Below are 20,134 nucleotides of genomic sequence, written 5' to 3'. Positions count from 1 at the left end.
AAATGACCCGAGTTCAAAAGCACAATATCGATGTAAATTACATATTGGTCCAGCTCTTTCCTTCGTTCTGTGCTTTTTATTTGCTTTTTTATTTCCTTTCTTTTTCATTCCTGTCAATTCCTTGACGATGGTACCAACTCAGTCCTTTACTTATTTATTACCCAATACCTTTTATTCCTACATTCCTTTATCGCCTACTTTTGGTGTTGGAATGGACGAACATACAATACAATACAATACAATACAATATCCAACCACACATTTGAAAAGCCTTACCCACCTTCAACTGGATATGCTCATCGAACTTTCCATTATTTTGGAGGACTACACCTAGATCTTTCAAAGATGAGACCTGCTCAATATCCTAACCTCCATTATCTACGAGTGGAGTATTTAAAGGAGTTGACCCAAATGTCATTGAGCGGAATTTCATTCCGTTCAGGGCCATATTACTCTCAGTTACCCAAGAGTAGATTCGATTTAAGTCCTTTGCAAGGCTACTGGAATCTTGGCCATTCCTACCAGACACTAACTTTGTATCGTCATCATAAGAAGAGGACTGGCAGTAATACTAAGCTTTTGAAGCGGGGCAACGAATATTATAAACAAGAGGGGCCCAAAAATCAAACCCTGGGGAACACCTGACTTGACATCATGTATGTCACTAGGAGATCCCTCAACCTTAACCAATTGCTTCCTACCAGAAATGAAACTTTTTAACCAATTGAGAACCTTGCCTTGGATCCCAATCTCATGGCGCCTGTTAACTAAAAGACCATGATCTACCTTGTCAAAGGCCTTGGCAAAGTCGAGATAAACTACATCAACTGATTCATGACTCTCTAGTCCCTCAATAACCCGCTCAATATGTTCAATCAGTTGGGTAACCGTGCTAAAATGTGCTCGGAACCCATGCTGGCTAGGAGGAAGGATTTCATGAATATCAAGATATTCAACAAGTTTGAACTTCATGATCTTCTCAAACACCTTCGCAATATTCGAAGTGAGAGAAATCGGCCTGTAGTTACTGGGGAGCGACTTATCTCCCCCTCTGAAAATTGGAACAACATGAGCTAACTTTAGTGAAAATGGAAACTTGCCCTGATCCAAGATGCAACGCATCAAGTACGAGAAAACAGGAGCGAGAACCAGTGAGCATCTCATCAGAAACTGAGATGTCACGCCATCAGGACCAGGAGAGCTCGAAAGCCTCAAGTCCCTGATGGCCTCTAAAGCATCTTGATCTGTGACGACAAGATCATCTAAACGCTCAACTTGACTAACCTTGTCAATCTCAACAGACTCATCTTCAGAGCAATGAGCTTTCAATGTAAGCTCTTTGTTTTTAAAAATATGCGGTGCCATAGCCGACCGATCCTGTTCAGGGATGGATAGCAAAATTGCCTTTGAATTCGATAACCATTTTGCAAAATGAAAATTTCCAAGATCCATAACATGGCTTATTTCGTTTCTTAATTGAATGCCTTCCGAAATGGAATTAACACCTGTGAACAAGTCATCTACATACTTGTCTGAAATTATGGCTTCGGCAGCTTCTGGGTATTCAAAAAAATGATACCTGGAATTTTCATCCGTAGTATGAATTGCCAAAAAGGGCTCTGTATATTGCCAAAACCAACACCGTGTGTTAGAAAAATTCAAGGTTTTTTTCTCTAACTCGAGATATCGCCATAAAAATCGGTGAAAAGGGCGAGAAAGCTCCCCCAAACCATCATCTGGAACATTTTTGAAATGTCGCCTTTAATTACATATCGAAAAGTTCGAATACGATTTAAAATATCAAAAAGAGTTTTGAAGTTTGGGTCCTCTAAAGCAAAGGTCACTTAAAGAAATGTGTTCCACATTTGTGGCTGAGCAGTCAAAAACTGGTCTGACTTTTGTAGTTTCGACGTTAGGTCTAACAATATCTCTGTGTAGTATATGAAATCGACCTGTTTCATCTTTGAACCGTAGCTCCGTTTCGTCCCTCACTTCGCGTACAAAACCCCGATCAATTAACGCCTGTATTTCGTCACAGTACGCCTTGCCCCGGGAAGGATCTTGGAGGAGTTGTCTATCCAAAGATTTGAGTCTGGAGACCCAGACAGAAAATTAGATTTCAATGGTGATGTGTCGGGTTTGAAAATAATATCTAACACATACTTTTCCCTTCTGGGGAAAAATTGAATAATTTTTATACATTTGAAATATGTATTCATCATCTTGAGAATAAGCAAAATGTTTTTGTAAAATACCTAGTCGCTCTAGATCCCAAAACTGCTGAAGCTGAAAAGTAACCAAATCTTTCTTTTTAATTGGCATAGCAGTTTCAGCAGCTTCTGCACATCAAAAGGATATGTTTCTTTGAGCATCAGTCAAGACCCAACTTAAAGAGGTGGATTGGGCAAAAAGCCCTGTATCGCTTTGTTTAGTTTCATTTCCAAGAATTGACCAAACAAAATCTGCTCCAATCAAGACATCGACATTTGCTTCTTTGCGAGGAAATTTGTCAGCAAAGCGCAAATCCTTAAAATTTGCAAGAGAATTGGGGTTAAAAGTAACTCTCTCAAGGGGTACACACATGTGATCAAGAGTAAAGGCTTGAATCTCAACAGCAAATGAAGAGATTACATAATTTAGAATAAAAGAGACAAAGTGTCCGCTGACTGTGGTCGATTTCTGGTTGATACCCATTATACTCATTTGTAAATCACGACCGTCGAGGCAATGACGATTGGCCATTCTCTTGGTGATGTAAGACGTAGTGGTGGCAGTATCCAATAAAACACGCACCAATGAGCAATCCAGTTCATTATCCGATGGATGTGTGTGGCTTCGGCGATGCAAGGAAAACGGATAACGCTTATTTCTTCCATGTCTATTTATGAGTAATGAGTAGTGCTGGGGCGAGTCCTTTGAATTTTGGACTTTTTGCCGGAAACATAGAGTCCGGACTCGAGTTAGTAGAGTCAGGTCAAGCAAAAAGACACGTCTTGCGAAATTTGAAGAAAATGAAAAAAGTATCACTGAGTCCGGATTCGAGTCCTCTCTAAAAGTCTCGAGTCCTGCCAATTTCTCTAGAATTGAACAAAAAGATTCGAGTGCACTCGGACACGAGTCTGGACTCGCCCCAGCACCAGAAATGAGTAATATCTGGGTTGCAATTACATCATTTTGAAATGTAATGGGAGTAGAGTTTCTTTCTCGAAAAACAGAAACCAAGTACTGTAATTCCGTTACTAATGGCTTGCAAAACCAATTCATCAACATTCCTTGGCCTGTGTCTTGAACCCGGTTCTTGTTTTAGTCTGAAAATTCGAGTCTCTCTTTCTCTTTTGCAAATACCATGTGCCACTCATTGAAATTATCAAATGTCAAAGTGACTTAAGAATCGTCGTAATTACCGTGACAGTTATCTTTCTGTCTATTTATCACCCATCCATGATTGACAGATAGGATCAGACTTCTTGGAAACTTCCCCTTGAACAGATATAATGTCGGGGAACAGCAATGGCTTGATTGATCGAGATATTTTCGATCTAGTTTATCAAGGCATTGGTTTAAGGCATTGCACCATTCTCTCCAATGTTCCAGTTCAACTGCCAGGGTCAAGCTTGATCTCAATTGATCCAACAAACCCAGGGTTTGACGTACAACAAATGACCGATTTCATTCATAAGGCCACGTGGTGTTTGGTGGTGATAATTCATCTAGGAATCCATTCCCAGTTTCCAGGGACCACCCTGAAGACCCTAATCGAGAGGAACGTCCATACCAATGTATTCTTCATTGGCAACGCTACAAATTTGGATTGGGGGACGTGGAACAGGCCAGTCGTCATTATGGAGAGAGCTGGGATCACTAATGCGGGTTGGGTGAGTAGATTACCTCCCAATTGTTTAAACGTTGGAACTTTAAGGGACTTGAAATGTGCTTTGTCCATGTGTTAGCGTGTTCACGTTTATTGTGGCAGAACAGATTTCGGCTATTGGCGCTACGATGAAAATTATTGGCAAGCAAACAAGGGCTTCTCACGACCTTTTGGTTTGAGAGGGGAAATGTGTCTACCCTTGTTGTTCAACCAACCCTTCATTGTGGGTTACTATGGTTTGTTACCCAACATTTTTGTCGATGACGCTAATGATTCTGTGAGTGGTACAGACGTGGAGGCCATCAAACTATTGGCCGACAAATACCAGATGAAATTGGAATTTCAAAATGGGGACGGTGGAGACTTCACTTCTATCACGACCAAGAATGCCACACACAATTTGGCCAAGGTAGACTTTCTGCTTTCACGACAGTGGATTTTAGGTTACTTTGTTGCACATATTAAAAAGCATCTTTTTCGAGAAATTAGCCGAATTGCACCTATCTCCTTGTTCGGTCCTGGAAAAAACATTATGGATGAGATACACTGTATTATAAGAAGTTGGATTGTAAATGATTTTCTTTTCAAGTTTAGGCTATTAAATCCTATTTCAACGTTCTAAATTCCTTTTTTTCTATTCTTAAATTAAAACTTTGTCTTACCCTCTGCAAATGTAGCGTCATTTCCCTTATGTATAACCTTTACTTTTTAAACACAAGATTGGATGTTAGCGTAGTTTTCTTAAATACAGAAAATGTTTCAGAATTTAGCCATGGGGTGACTCCCTCGTTCCTCCTGTAAATGCTTTTCTCTGCATCGGAATTCCATGTTTGGCATATATTTGAAAACGTATATTTGAAAACATATCATTTCAAACAGTGTGTTTTCAAATTATGTTTGAGGGTTTTAAGCTGATGCTTGGAAATAATTTCATCCATAATCTTGGAGAGCGACGTCTAAAGATCTTGGCATCTGGATGTTACGGAATGGAACTTTCAAAGTTCTCATAGATATACTCACTCATTGGCTAGTACAATTGGGTGGATTTTAAGAAGATCTAAAACTCGTGTTTGCATATGAAAACTTTTTCCAACTCCCTGATTGTGAGACATCTCGATAACAGCTCACCTCTGATTCATCCGTCATCATTGGTGACACTAACAATCAAACTCGAACAGGTTCAAAGATTTCTACAAGAAAGATCGTTGACATGCAGAATCTAAACTACTTTCAAATACTGAGAATGTTTTCTGTTGAAAGACGAGAGAACGATTTTGTGAATGCAGTGATTCATTTCATAACTTTGACCATATCTTGAGCATGATTTTGGGCCTAGATTTGGCTAATTTCTTACATTTAAGACAATTTTGCTATCCCATGAAATGGTAAAAATGGCATAGGTGAAAGATTCAGGAGTTACAAACTATCACATCCATTCATAGTCAACATCTTTACAAGTCTGTGGTTGGAACTAAGTTGCCTGAATCTTTACAGGAGTTATAATAGGGTTTGAAGGAAACAATCCCCGTAGATCACCAGTTTCATTTGTATCTTATAAAAGCCATAAAACACTCTTTCGTCTTGTATTAACAAAATGACAAACAAGAATGAACTTTGCCTTAGTTTTATTATACTCGTGTTATGTACTGTGACTGGCAAAAAATCATCAGTGATATCTTAAAACCTCCCCTTTCCCATAAAACCGTTCCAATTTTGCATTTTAGGACTCCTCTATAGAGGAGCAGGTTGTGCACCAGGCCTATAGTTAGCTTTAGATTGTATGATATGAGTAATGCATCTTTCGACACCCTCTCTGAAACATTGCTTGAAGACGTTTCAGTTTTTCTTTACCTCCTAATCAAATACTTGAACAAGAAGATGGAATTCTGTGAGTACTCTCTCATCAGGTATGCATCTGACCAGGTGGTAACGCATAGCTCTAAATATCAACGTTGTAGGCGCTTGAGCTTTGTTCAAGCTTTCCTCTCCAGGACTGATGTACTCCATGGTGTAGTACACAAGCTGGATTCTTGGACACGGTCGTCTCCTCTCGTCTCGTCTCACCCGTCTCACCACGGTGGTCAAAAAAGCTTATCAGGTATTGAGAGAAATGCGCATATCCATCTCAACAGTTTTCTTCCTTACAAAAACCATAAGAAGTTATTTTGACGTGATTGATTTATTGAAGTCTGGCTCAAATTTGTCGCGCATATGTCTATTGGTTAACAAGATTTGCTTGGATATTTCTGTTGGAATTAAAAAAGGCTTTTGAACCACTGTGGCAGTCGTCTCAATGGTGAGACGAGAGGGGTAAGCTGATCAACGAAGAGTCCAGCTACATACTATCCTGCACTCTATAGCTGGATTCTTCATTGATCAGCTTACCCCTCTCGTCTCACCATTGAGACGACTGCCACAGTGGTTCAAAAGCCTTTTGAAGTCAATCAGAAGTATCCAAACAAATCTTGGTAGCACCGTGGTGAGACGGGTGAGACGAGAGGAGAGGAGACGACCGTGTCCAAGAATCCAGCTCTAGTGTTTGTAAATGTTTACATTTTGAGGGGTGAGGCACCGCTTAATCACCTTTTGTGCCGCAATGCTAGGGTTCAATATGAATAGGTGTCCTAATTTCCTTCTCAGTACTGACCTACTCCATGAGTTTGAGCAGAATTCTTGTCACTCTAGATTGGGCTAAGGGCCGTGGAGACACTTGACCATAAAAATAATGAGACAATGCTTGGATGTTCTTTGGATTTGGCTTGACTCCACGGTCTGAAATTTTTCCCAATGATTCACATGGAATGACATTTTATTTCTTTTTTTGCGATCATTCTGCTTTGCAATGAGTTACTACTTGAAACATCATTGATGGTGCGTGATGTGATGTGATCCCAAACTTAGAGAAGCATTATCTTCCATGCTGTCAATAGCAAAGGATTATTAATATAAGAGCTCAGTAGGTCAAAAGTATCAGGCACTATTGACTCTCAAGAAGCAGAAAGTAACGCCCTCTAAGAATTGAACGTCATGTGTCCCCTTGTCACAGCTGTAGCTTTTGACGACGGCGCTTCTAGACGAATGGCGAAGAAAAGTGCCAAATAATTGTCAAACATCGCAATAAAAGCCCTGTGCTGATTGGGCTATCCTTTACTCTGGTGGGTTTAAGGCACTATCTTTCTACTTCCTTTCTTCCATATGGCATTGAAAGGTGATTGAGCCTTGGTAAATGCCGAGGCAGGGCTTGTTTGGCGGTAGGCTTTCAGGAAATATTCAAATGATGACCATGCAAAGAACAACCAATAAATGCATTGTTATGATGAAAAGCCTTTTCAATTATTCAAATGGGCAAATATTAGGATCTTCACTTTGTTAACAGAAGGCCCAATTTCAATTATTTTGAAGGACTAAGATAGAGCGTCCTCTTTTAAAACCAGGCTCTAGAGTACGGCCATTATGCTCTCAATCTCAGCAAGGGTCATTCTTGTTTTTGTTATGGTTAATCTCAAGAGTTCATCGTCATTTTTGCTTGCACTTGACTTTTTCATTCACATACTGCCTGTTAAAGATTGGATAAACTTCAGTGTCAATCGGGAAACTTTCCGTCGTGTTTTTATTATTTTACTTTAGTAGTTTCCAAATACTAGTTTTCAACGACCATATCAAAGACTAAGATATGACGTTAGGTCATCTAACAGCAAATGACAATTGCGATAGATTTACAGAACAAAAAGGACGATTGGTATGCTTTTGAGTCATTTCTTTTGAGCGCTAAAAATATATACGCTTTTTAAGAGTTAATGGTTGTCGTTTTTCGCCGTTCTTGAGTCAACTAATTAGCTAAGTTTTCAAACCAGACACGGCAGTTGTGGCAGTTGTGCTGGCTCTAACATGCTTGTTGGATCAGAAATTTATCGAATATTACTAGGTATTTTTTTGAACATGACATTTGATAGTCCTGGGGACATTTTCGTGAGAACAGTTTATAGGTTCCACTCAAACAACGGTGTTGCTCATTGAAAACGAAGTGGGAAAGGCCTCTGTCATTATTTCCAAGTTTTAGGAGCGCCGTCACATTAGTTCTAATCTTCCATGTTTGTTCACGTTTTCAGCTCTATCGTGGAGAACTTCAGGCTTCTATCCCTGGATTGCAATTTTATCACAATTTCGTATTTTTTGATCTCACCAATTATGTTCTGTTTTCTCAAATGAGATATGCAGCTCGGCGACCTCAAAAAACCGTAGCCTTTGAGAATGTGGCTCGAGGATTTGATAAACTGAGTTGGACAGCTATTTTCCTCATATTGACCTGTTTTGCAGTCACTTTTCAAACCATCTTTTACGTCTATAAATTCAAGATTAAGGATCCTGGAAGATACAATAACCCAGGGAACCCGGCTGACTTCTTTTTGCTCACTTTCACGTCCTTTGTCGAGCCAGACAAAATCAACTGGTTCCCCACTTGGTCTGCAGGTAAGTTCAGAAAATCTAGGCTTTTGGAAACAACTTATTCAAGCAAAAGTGTAAAATAGATCTACCTAAAAGTCCCTCAAGTCTTTTTGTTCGACCTGAGTACACTGAAAGACTGGAATCCTTTGCTGGACTCAAGCCTTTTGCCGAACTCGCTCTAGCACTACCCCAACGTCAATCCTCAAAACGGATTCAGTCTTGGTTTTCTATCCTGGTGCAAAGCCGCCCTAAATGTGCTTTATTAAAGATGTGATCCTAGGGCCCGCATAAACCTTTCTGTTTCTTTTAGTGGGGGACCTTGACAAGATGTTGTTACACTTCATGTCAATCAGACCATAAATGCCAACCCAAGTAGCTTGCAGAAAGTCCCCCTACAAAGTTCGACGTTTACTAATATCTTTGGTGTCTGAGGAAAATATCAATGTGAAGCTGCACACATTCTGCATTTATTCTGGTATCGCCATTAAACTCATTAAAAGCATTTGGCATTGAATATGCCGGCAGCCATTGATACCAAGGCAGTTTGAAGAATGGTAATTCAAAACTTATCGTTCCTCCCCGAATCATTTATAAGATAACTTGTTTACAACTTTAGGAGCACAGTTTTGGTAACAGCTGGATTCTTCGTTGATCAGCTTACCCCTCTCGTCTCACCATTGAGACGACTGCCACAGTGGTTCAAAATCCTTTTTGAATTCCAACAGAAATATCCAAGCAAATCTTGTTAACTAATAGCCATATGCGCGACAAATTTGAGCCAGACTTCAATAAATCAATCACGTCAAAATAACTTCTTATGATTTTTGTAAGAAAACAGTCTTCATTTCTAAGAAGGCTGTTGAGATGGATATGCGCATTTCTCTCAATACCTGATAAGCTTTCTTGACCACCGTGCTGAGACGGGTGAGACGAGACGAGAGGAGACAACCGCGTCCAAAGCTGGATTCTTGGACACGGTCGTCTCCTCTCGTCTCGTCTCACCCGTCTCACCACGGTGGTCAAAAAGGCTTATCAGGTATTGAGAGAAATGCGCATATCCATCTCAACAGTCTTCTTCCTTACAAAAACCATAAGAAGTTATTTTGACGTGATTGATTTATTGAAATCTGGCCCAAATTTGTCGCGCATATGGCTATTAGCTAACAAGATTTGCTTTGATATTTCTGTTGGAATTCAAAAAGGCTTTTGAACCACTGTGGCAGTCGTCTCAATGGTGAGACGAGAGGGGTAAGCTGATCAACGAAGAATCCAGCTCAAGATTCCAGCTAACGTTTGAACGTTGTTTTCAATGCGTTAATTTCAAAGAGATCTAAAACTTTTGAAACCCTCCCATTTTTAAAGATATGAGTGGTATGAGATCGGGACTTAGTACCTGCTTTCCATTTTATAACTCGTTTTTGAAGCACGACCAGACATTTGACTGACGGGTAATCACCAAAAAATCCGGTCCCATATTCGATTCTACTTTTGATATCTTGTTTGCAAAGAGCATGTCTGATTCTGATTGGAATGGCGTATTTTGCCACAAATAGAGTAAACATAATTGTCTTAATATTATTTACGGAGATTCCAATCAAATGAGTTTGGGGAGTGTACGCCGGGGAAAACTCCCTTTAAAAGCCGCTCATGGACGTGGAATGATCCTTCTGGAACAAGCCATGAAAATATGTCATGAAATCCAGGTTTTTGACGGCTCTGATTTTTTTTACTCATTTTGCAACGAAACTTGGGGCATTGGTCAAACTTGAGACAACAAATTCTGAACAGGTTGCGAAAATCTGTCATCATTTTCTGCAATCCTATTCAATGGTTGAGTATCCATGTCAAAAGTAAGTGTCGCACATCCATTTACTTCTCCTTTTAGGCAAAATGTCTGCCCTAATGTGGTCAGTGTTCGCACTTTTGGTTGTCAGCTTCTACACTTCGAATCTAAGGACCAACCTGATTGCCCCCAGTTTAGAGCCCGAAATCAACAGTCATGAAGATATTCTCAAGTATGGCAAGTTTATTCATGCCAACAATCTGTTTTTGTTCCTCCGCCAACAAAAGGTGTCCCCGGCTTTTGAGGCAGTACTTCGTTGGGTTGACGAGACGGGTGGTTGGTTCCGTTCCGAAGCAGACGAGGGATCTTTGGAACCCCATGTCGAGACTGGGGTTTTGAAGAATGGGGATGTCTATTTCACAAACGATGAAAACGTCCTCTATTCATACTTGTTCCAAAAGACGTTGGGTTTCCCAAATCTGAGGATCTCCGATGACGCCTTGAACAACTTTTATATGTCTATTCGTCTCCAAAAGTATTCGCCCTACACCCTAGAAGTCAATGACTTGATCACCACCTACCATGAGCGTGGATTGTTCAAAAGGAATTTATACAAACCTATTCCCATAATTGCCTTGCCTTCAACTTCAGGAGGATCGCAATACGAATCGTCGGAAACCTTGAGAATGAGCTTGGAAATGTTGTGGACACCGATAATTCTTTTGTCATGTGGATGCATTATTGGGGCAATTATATTGCTTTTTGAGATCAGCCTTTGGAGTCCAGACTCAAGAAACATAGATTCATCTAAAAGGGAATGTTTGCATAAGCTCGATCGCACTTTTGTTCAGCTTTCGTAAAACAACAACTTCAAATACCTGCTTGCCCCGTTGGAAATGATTAACATCGTGATGAAAACTCTCTAAATAAACTAATGCATGAAATCAATTGAATGTGGCTAAACAGGATTAAATGGGTATCAGGTCAGCTGACGCCTGGAATGACGGACGTGCTTTTTTTACTGTGAAAAAGACACGATCAATAGTGCAACACCAAAAAAGACCACGAATCAGTTTCAAAGCGCCGGGGGAGTTCACTGTGGAAGAGTTCACCATGGGGAGCTCACCATGGGGGAGTTCACTCCTTGGGGAGCTTCATGTTGGGAGAGTTCACTGTGGGGGAGTTTACTGTTGGGATGTTTGCTTTTGGCGGAGTTTACTTTTGAGTGAGTTCATTGGGGGAGAGTTCACTATGGGGGAGTTTGCCTTTGGGGAAATTTGCTTTTGGTGGAGTTCACTGTGGGGGAGATTGACTGGCAAAAAACTACAGTGGGAGATTGTCATTGGGGGAACAGATGGCCACCGCCATGAGGAGACCAATCTGTTCTGCCCTGACAGTGGTGAGGGCGTCTTTGTGCTGCGTACCTTCTTGAAGATTCTTGGGCATGAGCAAACTCTTTGCAAAGGTAAGTTGTGAGGTCCTCCCCCCCCTTGCCGTTGTCAGCAGCAAGATAGCCGGCCACTCCTATTCCCAACCTACTGGCATCACTGAAGATGGTTATGTTCTGGATTGGACCCCCAAGCCATCTAGGAAAATATATTCCTTAAGTAAGGGAATTTGGCGTACCCATTGCTTGAACAAATTGGCGGCCTCGTCATTAGTGTTCTTGGCCATTTTTGTCAAAAGGTTTTCGTCATAGCCTGTTTTGTGCATCCACAGCATTGACAAGATACGTATGTATTCAAAATGTACGGGGACACATAGCCTTTGGGTGTCAAAGACTTTGCTTGCAAGAGAAACAACTTGTCGGCGAGTTATTTTTAACGCATTTTCGTCAAATTGTTTGAGCTTCTCATCCCAATCGAAGTGATCCGTCGCACAGTCCAATTTCAAGCCTATATTTGCTATTACTTGTGATCTGTTACGTCTCTTTTTGTCAATAGTATCTAGAATGATAGGCTTGTTGGCTGATATTTTGTGGCAGTAAAATTTCCTACTATCTAGAATGCTCAAGATCTCTCGAATCAATAGACTTCTTTTTTGTCCGAGATTACTGTAACGTCGCCATACGTATATGTCTCGTCCAAGATGATCTTAACCGCTTGAGGACACTGGTTATCCTATTTCTTTGCCGTTTCTTTCAAGCACCAAATGGCGACAAACGGGCTACATATACATTCAAAAGGTAGTCGAGTGAATTGGTAAAGGTTTGGCTCTGATTGGCCTGAGGAAGCCCAAACATATTTAGCATGTCCCTATCTGACTCTTTTGACAAACGAACCGATGAATTCATTTTCTGAATGGCAATGGATGCAATGAATCTTTTCTTTTAAGAATGGATAATAAGCTTAAGTTTTAAGCTTTAAGGGATTTGCAGCAGGATATTAGGGCCTTGTGGTAGCAGTGTATTTAAAGAGTGAGTTTTGCCCTGGATGTCCGGCGAGGATGCATTCAAGCATGGACGACGTTACACTGGACATATTTGACGCCGCCAAATGTACCCTGATAGTATAACGGAAATTTTAGAAACAATTGAACTCAACCTCCGGACCAGAAATTGAAACAACCATGGTCACGCTCTGCAAGTCAGGCAAATTCCCTCGCCATCAACATTCGAAATTATAGGGAGGAACATGGCCAGTTTTAAGCAGTAATTGGAGGAATTCCTGTCTACCAGGTATTTTTCCTATTGTTCAAGTTTTTCAGCTGTCCAAGTTAAGTTAAGCTAAACGGGTGATACAACATGGACTAACCATGAAATTTGATTTGTTCGAATAAAAATTACAAGTCACAAGAATTCGTGTAACGTTCCAAAATATTTTTGATGTGAATGGTTCCCAGAAACATCCAAGCACTCCTTGAAAGTGAATCAGACGTGATTTATTAACTACAGAGCGGTTCAATTCCAATGTCAATCATCTTGAATTATAAAGAACAATACACGTGAAAATTGGTCTATATTGACTCTAAAAGATCAGCAGTAACCTTATAAACAGAATGGAGAGTGAAAACAGATCCAAGGTAAGGCCTAACTCATCGTTTTTGCCCCGTTTCCCAATGAGATCAAAGCCTACAGGGGTATACGGCGACAATTTGATAGACCTCCAGTTAAATTGAGACCTCCACGATTCAAGACAATTCTGCTCTTGGTTGTGGCTTTGTTTGTTCGAGCTATTGGGTGACTGGTCAGTGCATAAGTAGGATGGCGTGTTGTGTTGTGGAACCAATTCAGAGAAACCGTTTTCGTGAAACTCATTGTAGGCTTTTGTTACCATTTCCACGTGTTCCGTTTTTTTTAAGTACACTTCGTCACATGGTCACAGCCCTACCGAGATTATCGCTTAGGTATCGTCCAATTGGCAATGAGTCTTTCCAGGGTAATTCAACAGCCCAAAACATATTTTTTCATTGTGTTTGGCAATTAAATGCTGATGCATTTCTGTTTTGAACTCTGACGCCGTTTCGTCCACAATATCTGACTGATTAGGAGAGATTCCTACATTTTCCCCGACCCAACCAGAGTTTCCCAAACTCAATACATTGTTCAATCGCTTGCTTATATATTTGTTCTAACTCCTGAGTGACATCACTGAGTAACCTAACCTAATCAAACCTAACCTAACCTTAACTTACCTAACCCAAGCTAACCTAACACGATATCAATGACCCTTAAATAGGTATCTGAACCTTACAACTTCAGGCCACAAATTTAGAGGGAGCACCGCCAACTAATCGGTGGAGAATAACGTTTATCCCTTCAACTGCTGATTGAAGAGGGCAGAAAATTGTTCACTAGTCACATCTGGATGCTCAGCCCAGATCGCCTGATACCACACGGGATGGATCATTTCCAGTTCTGTCCGAATAGCCAATTGTTGAGCTGACAGTACTCGGCGTTCCGAATCATCAGCGACCTCTGTGGCACTCGACTTGGACACAGACATGATGGCGGGCAGTGGTCGGCCGGGGCTCTAATTCATTGGGCACCAATGAAAATCTAGCAAAAGCGGGCGACACATAGAGGGGGTCATTGCGCTCCTGGAAACCTCGTTCATCCGACATAATGGGCGGAAAAATCAACAAATTGATGCCCTTGAAATGTTTAGATAGCCATTTCAAGTACCATTGGGTTCACAAACCTTGTAACTACATTTCTACGTCAGAACTTGTATATTTCCATTAACTCATCCTAACTAAGTCGTTGTCCCATTTTTTCGGACCGGATTGGGCAGATCAGCCGTCTCAATAAATCTCATGTGACCGAAGCATAGCCTTGACTGGATCCTCTTGATTTATACCAAGTGGCTATTCCTGCATGGAAGTTTCAAAGGGATCGTCCCCTCATAGGATGTTCACAGCTCTCTAGCCAATGGCTCAATCACGCAGATTTGAGGAAGGTTTGGAGGCTCTTTTCACTTAAAAGACTCCCCAAGGTAATAATATGTCATGGCAGTGTCCGATGAGCTAATCTTTGTCGAATTGGCGTTTCTTTATGGAAAGACTTGTTCATTTCCGACTTTTAATCTCGAACCGTCCGTGATAAGGCATAAGGCTTACAGGCATGATTCGCGATCTGGCTTGAAGGATCATGTCGTAACGTGGGGTAGACCTACCGTAGCTATTGGACGATCTGATTTAAACTTTACATGAACAAGGACGATAATTCTAAGTTTAAGAAATGAGAGAAAACCTACAGTGGTGTTTATGCTTCAATACTCCTTGTTCGACTGATGTCGTAGAAGGAGAAGGTTTTTTATTCAGGTTTAATGCATGGCTAAGATGAATAAGCCTGACCGGCCTACTCGGGGTGCAACAGCTGATCAGGATTTTCAACGATAGCTCCACCGACACACAGATTGCAAAACATCTAGCATTTGAAAAGCTAGAGGATATCAAAATTATGAATAGAAGCAATGTTCTGATACATCATTTTCTCGCACATATAAGCAAAACATAGAGATGACCAATATCGTCTGGTGAACTGCCTGCCGAGTGGAAGTCAGCAAACGTATTTCCGCTCCATTAATTTGGGGAGGTGAAATCGCCTAACAAGTACCAACCTATTTCCCTGACGTGCGTTTGCTCTAAAGTCATGGAGTCTATAATCAAAGACAACGTGACAAGACACCTCGAGATGACTTTTCACCAGACCAAAAAGGTTTCCGCAAGGGAACATCGTGCACCACCAACCTCCTCCATTTCCAAAGTACTAGAGGGCTCGACAAGCCCTCCACAAAATACTATTTCGGAAGCACTTGAGCTGGGAAAGCGTACAGACGCAATATTTGTCGACTTTGGGAAAGCCTTTAACAAGGCAAACTACGATATACTTTTGAATAAGTTGCGCAATTCTGGAATCCGGGGGAGTGTTGGGGCCTGGATACGCGTAACCCTAAATGGAATTGCTTCGGGGTGGGGTGGTGTCCCTTCAGGCATTCCTCAGGGAACCGTTTTGGGACCAATGCTCTTTTGGATTTCATCAATGACATGGGATCGTCAATCGGTCTAAATGGGTCCTCAGTTTGGAAGTTTGCAGATGATGCAAAAATAGCTAGGGTGATCAATACACATATGGAGGAGCTCATTCTTCAACGAGACCTTGATGAGATGACAAGATGGGCTTCCAGGAGTAAAATGGAATTTGATGTGACAAAGTGCAAATCTTAAGGTTCGGAAACGGATCAGTGAATCAAAGGTCGCCATACACCATTGATAAAGTTGCACTTGACGAGGTGACATGTCAAAGAGACTTGGGAGTGACCTTTGTCAATAAGCTGTCGTTCCGTGAACATTGTTCAAAAATAGCAAATAAGGCCAATTCTGTGCTTGGGATGATTCGAAGAAACTTTCTGACTCGTGAATTGGACGTCCTCGTCCGGTTTTTTAACGTATACGTGCGCCAATGGTTGAACTTTCATCACAAGCGTGGTCACCGAGGTTGAAACGTGACATTAAAAGAATTGAATCCGTTCAACGTAGGCTTACGAAAATCTTGTCTGCGACTTTGAACCTGAACTAGCCAGATTGCCTTGGACGTCTAGGAATTGGGTCTCTGGAAGAGAGACAACGAAATCTAAATCTGACCTACGCTTTTAAATTGCTCCAAAATGTTGATGAGCGCCAAACTGTATTCTGTTTGGGACGGGGATGCCCCTTATCATTCAGATGCGATACTCGGATAACAAGATCTACAAGTGAATTCAATTTAGAGGTACCGTATGTCATGTCTCATAGCAGACAATCGTACCGGCCAAAAAGGTCGGTTTGGCTAAGTTCAAGTTCAAAGATGAACATTGGCCGTTGATTATAGAAAGATTAGAAGAACTTGACCTGATTTCAATTCTGAAACAGGAATCGTCCATAGATGCAGCCATTGATAAGTTAGTTTCAGTTTTTAAGGAAGTTTGCTCCAGTTTAGCAATCTCTGAATGTGTTCCGAAAGGTGGTACACGGACAAAAATTCCAAAATATAGGAAGACTTTGTTCAAAAAGAGTTGCAAACTAGCAAAAAGGCTGAAGAGCACTTCGAATCCAGTAATTGTGGCTAGTCTCCAAAAAAAGTTGGACGTAGTTCAGGGTAAGATTAAGGCCTCCATCGAATATGACCAGTTACAAACTGAGAGTAAGGTGGTTCAGGAGGTCAGGTCGAATCCGAAGGCATTTTTCTCTTATGCGAACTCTAAGAGAAAAATGAAACACTCTGTTGGGCCTTTTGAGGTTGATGGGGCAGCCATTAGCAATGTAGAGACTATGGCTAACATGCTTGGAGATCAGTTCTCTAGTGTGTTTTCAACCCCACTGAGTTCGGAAGCAACAGCTCATTGCTCTGAAGATGAGTCTGTTGAGATTGACATGGTTAGTCAAGCTGAGCGTTTAGATGATCTTGTAGTCACAGATCAAGATGCTTTAGAGGCCATAAGGGACTTGAGGCTTTCCAGCTCTCCTGGTCCTGATGGTGTGACATCTCAGTTTCTGATGAGATGCTCACGGGTTCTCGCTCCTGTTTTCTCGTACTTGATGCGCTGCATCTTGGATCAGGGCAAGTTTCCATCTTCACTAAAGTTAGCTCATGTTGTTCCAATTTTTAAAGGGGGAGATAAGTCGCTCCCCAGTAACTACAGGCCGATTTCTCTCACTTCGAATATTGCGAAGGTGTTTGAGAAGATCATGAAGTTCAAACTTGTTGAATTTCTTGATATTCATGAAGTCCTTCCTCCTAGCCAGCATGGGTTCCGAGCACATTTTAGCACGGTTACCCAACTGATTGAATCAGGTCCCCGCAATGTGGAATCGTCTACCTATCCAAGTGCGTGAGACGTCGGCACTCAAACATTTTAAGCGACGCTTGTAATTTGAGCCCTTGATGTTCATATTTATTGCCATAGTTTTCATTTCATTTATTTGTAAAAGAAGTTGGTTTTGCATGTTCCATTTAGTCAGTTTAATTTCACATTTTCAATGCAAAATGAGGATCTACAGCCTTATTTTGTTTTATTCCATTGATGTTCCCCTATGTTAATGAACTGGCATGGTCTAGGAGAGGCTGGCTAGGTTAGTTACCGAAGAGTCAGTCATTGCAGTCAACCCATTGGTTTTTTTTCTGCCTTTGCCTTTCCTTCTCATGCCCTGTTGCCAGACACAGGCAAGCAGGACCAACTATTTGGTTACCACTGTTTGTCCCCAGGGATTACTTTCCTCCTTGGTTTCCACTCAGCACGTGTGTATTGTTTACTTGCAATAAAGCTGGTACTTTGGTCTCGAATACCAGTTGCTTTTGCTCTCTTGGCTCTGTCTTTTTCTTCTACTACTTTTCGTTTAACTACCTAGAGCTTATTTAGCACTTCGACCCTTCATTGCATTTGATCCCTTCAACGACAAAAAAAATTGGCATATTTTATATTTTTCTTTGATATTTGCCGTCATATATTTGTGTAGTGAAACGGCCGTTCCTGGAAACTCGGAAAGCCAGTTCCCACAAATATTCTAGAAACAACAAAACAAGAATACCAGAACGTTTTGAGGGATAAACAACGGAAACCGGTTATCGTGGCGAAGTTCATGCGAAGCCAAGTGCAAAGATCCAGCTTGCAAAAATCCACGAATCAGCAAGCTGGAAGCATCATAATTCCGAGAATTATGATCTTAACCCGACCACTGGCTTTTGTGGAAAGTGCATTGGCAGAGATAGCCTGGCAGTTAGTAATATAGGCCCTCCCATTTTGTATATAAACCCCTACTCCTGTCCATAGCATTAAGCTCTAGTTTAGAGTTCATAGTGTTAAGTGCTCTGCCTTGCATTGAATTAAGTATACTCTGACTATCATACTCACTCAGTGTTCTCAGTGCTTTAGTGCCTACCATAAGTTAGGAATTCCAACCGTTTCCTAAGTGTCGCCATTTGGTTTGTCTTAACAGCGGGGTCAAAATCCGGAATCATTACATTTGGTTCTATGTCCAAAATTTTCCGCTAAGCTTTAACCTTCTTCAGGGCTTGAATTTGAGCCATCTCGCTGATCACCGTTGCGGGTAAAGAGGTATCTCAATCTGTCTGCTTTTTTCCCCAGTTGTTTTGTAGGGTGATAATACAAACAATCAGACAATCCAGCCCGGGCTACAGATGTGGTGTCAATTACTTGAACAGGGATTGCTTCTGGCCAACGTGTGAAAAGGTCCATGACAGTGAGTAGATAATTGAAACCACGGCTGACAGGAAGGGGGCCAACCGAATACACATAGATATGGCTGAACCTATCCGTCAGGACAGCAAAATGGCCAGGAGGTGACTTGACATGACCTTAAATTTTAGCTCTCTGGCAGTCCACGCACTCCCTTGCCCACTTGCGACACTGGGCAGCAGTATCAACTCCAACACCTCACCCTGAAGTGTCAGTGTAATGGCAAGATGGGCATGAGGATTCTTGATTTCTGAACACTCGTTGGCACCTCGTTCTGTCGCCATCGTCACTCTGTTAGTCGCAATTATCACTCATTGACAACTTCATCAAATGGTGTTTCACTATACAGTAGTTGCCTCCCTTTGAACGAAGGCGCTGCGTCCTTGTAGCTGTATCTTGGTCGTTTTCTAGATGTATTGTTGGATTACTACAACAGGAGATGGGGGCACTTTTGTGTTCTTAGTTGGCAGCTGTGATACCAGATTACACCACTGGATATGCTGACTAAGGCAATCAGGATCGTCAATAGGGCTGGAATAGATCATGCATTGGATTGGTTGTTTTGACGAGTCACGGCCACTAGGTCGGATAATGGTATTGGCTGGGTTGCTCTAGCTGCGATAGCAAGTGGTTTAGGTCTTTGCTGGGAAGGGGATGGTGAGGTTGGTTGTGGTTGAGGAGTACAGATATGTCGAATGGTAGAATTTTTGGGGGTTTAGTTACTACCATCATGGGGCTGGGCCAACCATTGCAGGTGGTAGTGATGTAGTGTTCTTTGGCATTGAACGTACAGTACATCCATCCAATAGCTGCATGGTTGTGACTCCTGTTTTGTACTTGACGTCTATTGACCCGTTCGCACAAGTGATCCGTGCCTCTTCTGAGTATCTGGCAAAACAGCCAATTTGATGGAGTTCCATTCGTTGGCTCTTGGGTTGGAGTTCGAATGGACAATGTCGTTGTATTTGACCTGTATTGCCTTGGTACAGAGCGTATAGGCAGGTGGTAACCGAGGTTTCGGTTAGCACTCTCAAGTGGGGACATAAATGGAGCTGTCTCAACTTGACGCACGAATTTAGGTCGGGCTGATTGAGCTCTTGGTAGAGGGTGTGTTCCTCATACAGCATTAGGTATTGGTTTGAATGGGTGATCCTTAGTTCATGGCCTTGGTTAGTCATGATCAGCATTGGCAGATGACGGTGTATAGTGAATGTCTCTTTGATGTTGTATACTGGGATGGGGACCATTACACGCATGGTCCCCTTGTCAATGTCGTTACAACAGGGCAAGTTAAAAAAGAATGTTTCCAAGTCCGAGGGTTCAAACGCGAGCCTGAGGGGTCCGTTGGCTTGACTGGAT

At 41.6% G+C, this 20,134-nt stretch overlaps 1 protein-coding gene across 1 annotated transcript; it reads left to right on the top strand.

Moving 5' to 3' along the window:
• Positions 1–3,317: 3,317 nt before the first annotated feature.
• LOC131881706 (uncharacterized) lies at positions 3,318–10,960 on the top strand. Its single transcript, XM_059228652.1, has 4 exons — positions 3,318–3,875; positions 3,951–4,280; positions 7,981–8,341; positions 10,203–10,960. Exons 1-4 carry the CDS (start codon positions 3,495–3,497, stop codon positions 10,958–10,960), a joined length of 1,830 nt encoding a protein of 609 aa, XP_059084635.1. The 5' UTR covers positions 3,318–3,494.
• Positions 10,961–20,134: the final 9,174 nt, after the last annotated feature.

This window comes from Tigriopus californicus, chromosome 6, assembly GCF_007210705.1.
Source record: "Tigriopus californicus strain San Diego chromosome 6, Tcal_SD_v2.1, whole genome shotgun sequence".
NCBI lineage: Eukaryota > Metazoa > Arthropoda > Copepoda > Harpacticoida > Harpacticidae > Tigriopus > Tigriopus californicus.
This window is presented reverse-complemented; position numbering and strand designations above follow the sequence as displayed.

Bases quoted from the DNA above. Each gene is read 5' to 3' on its own strand.
- LOC131881706 (XM_059228652.1), top strand. From the start codon at position 3,495: ATGTCGGGGAACAGCAATGGCTTGATTGATCGAGATATTTTCGATCTA. The intron at 3,876-3,950 runs GTGAGTAGATTA...TCCATGTGTTAG, and splicing joins GGATCACTAATGCGGGTTGG to CGTGTTCACGTTTATTGTGG. The intron at 8,342-10,202 runs GTAAGTTCAGAA...TTCTCCTTTTAG, and splicing joins GTTCCCCACTTGGTCTGCAG to GCAAAATGTCTGCCCTAATG.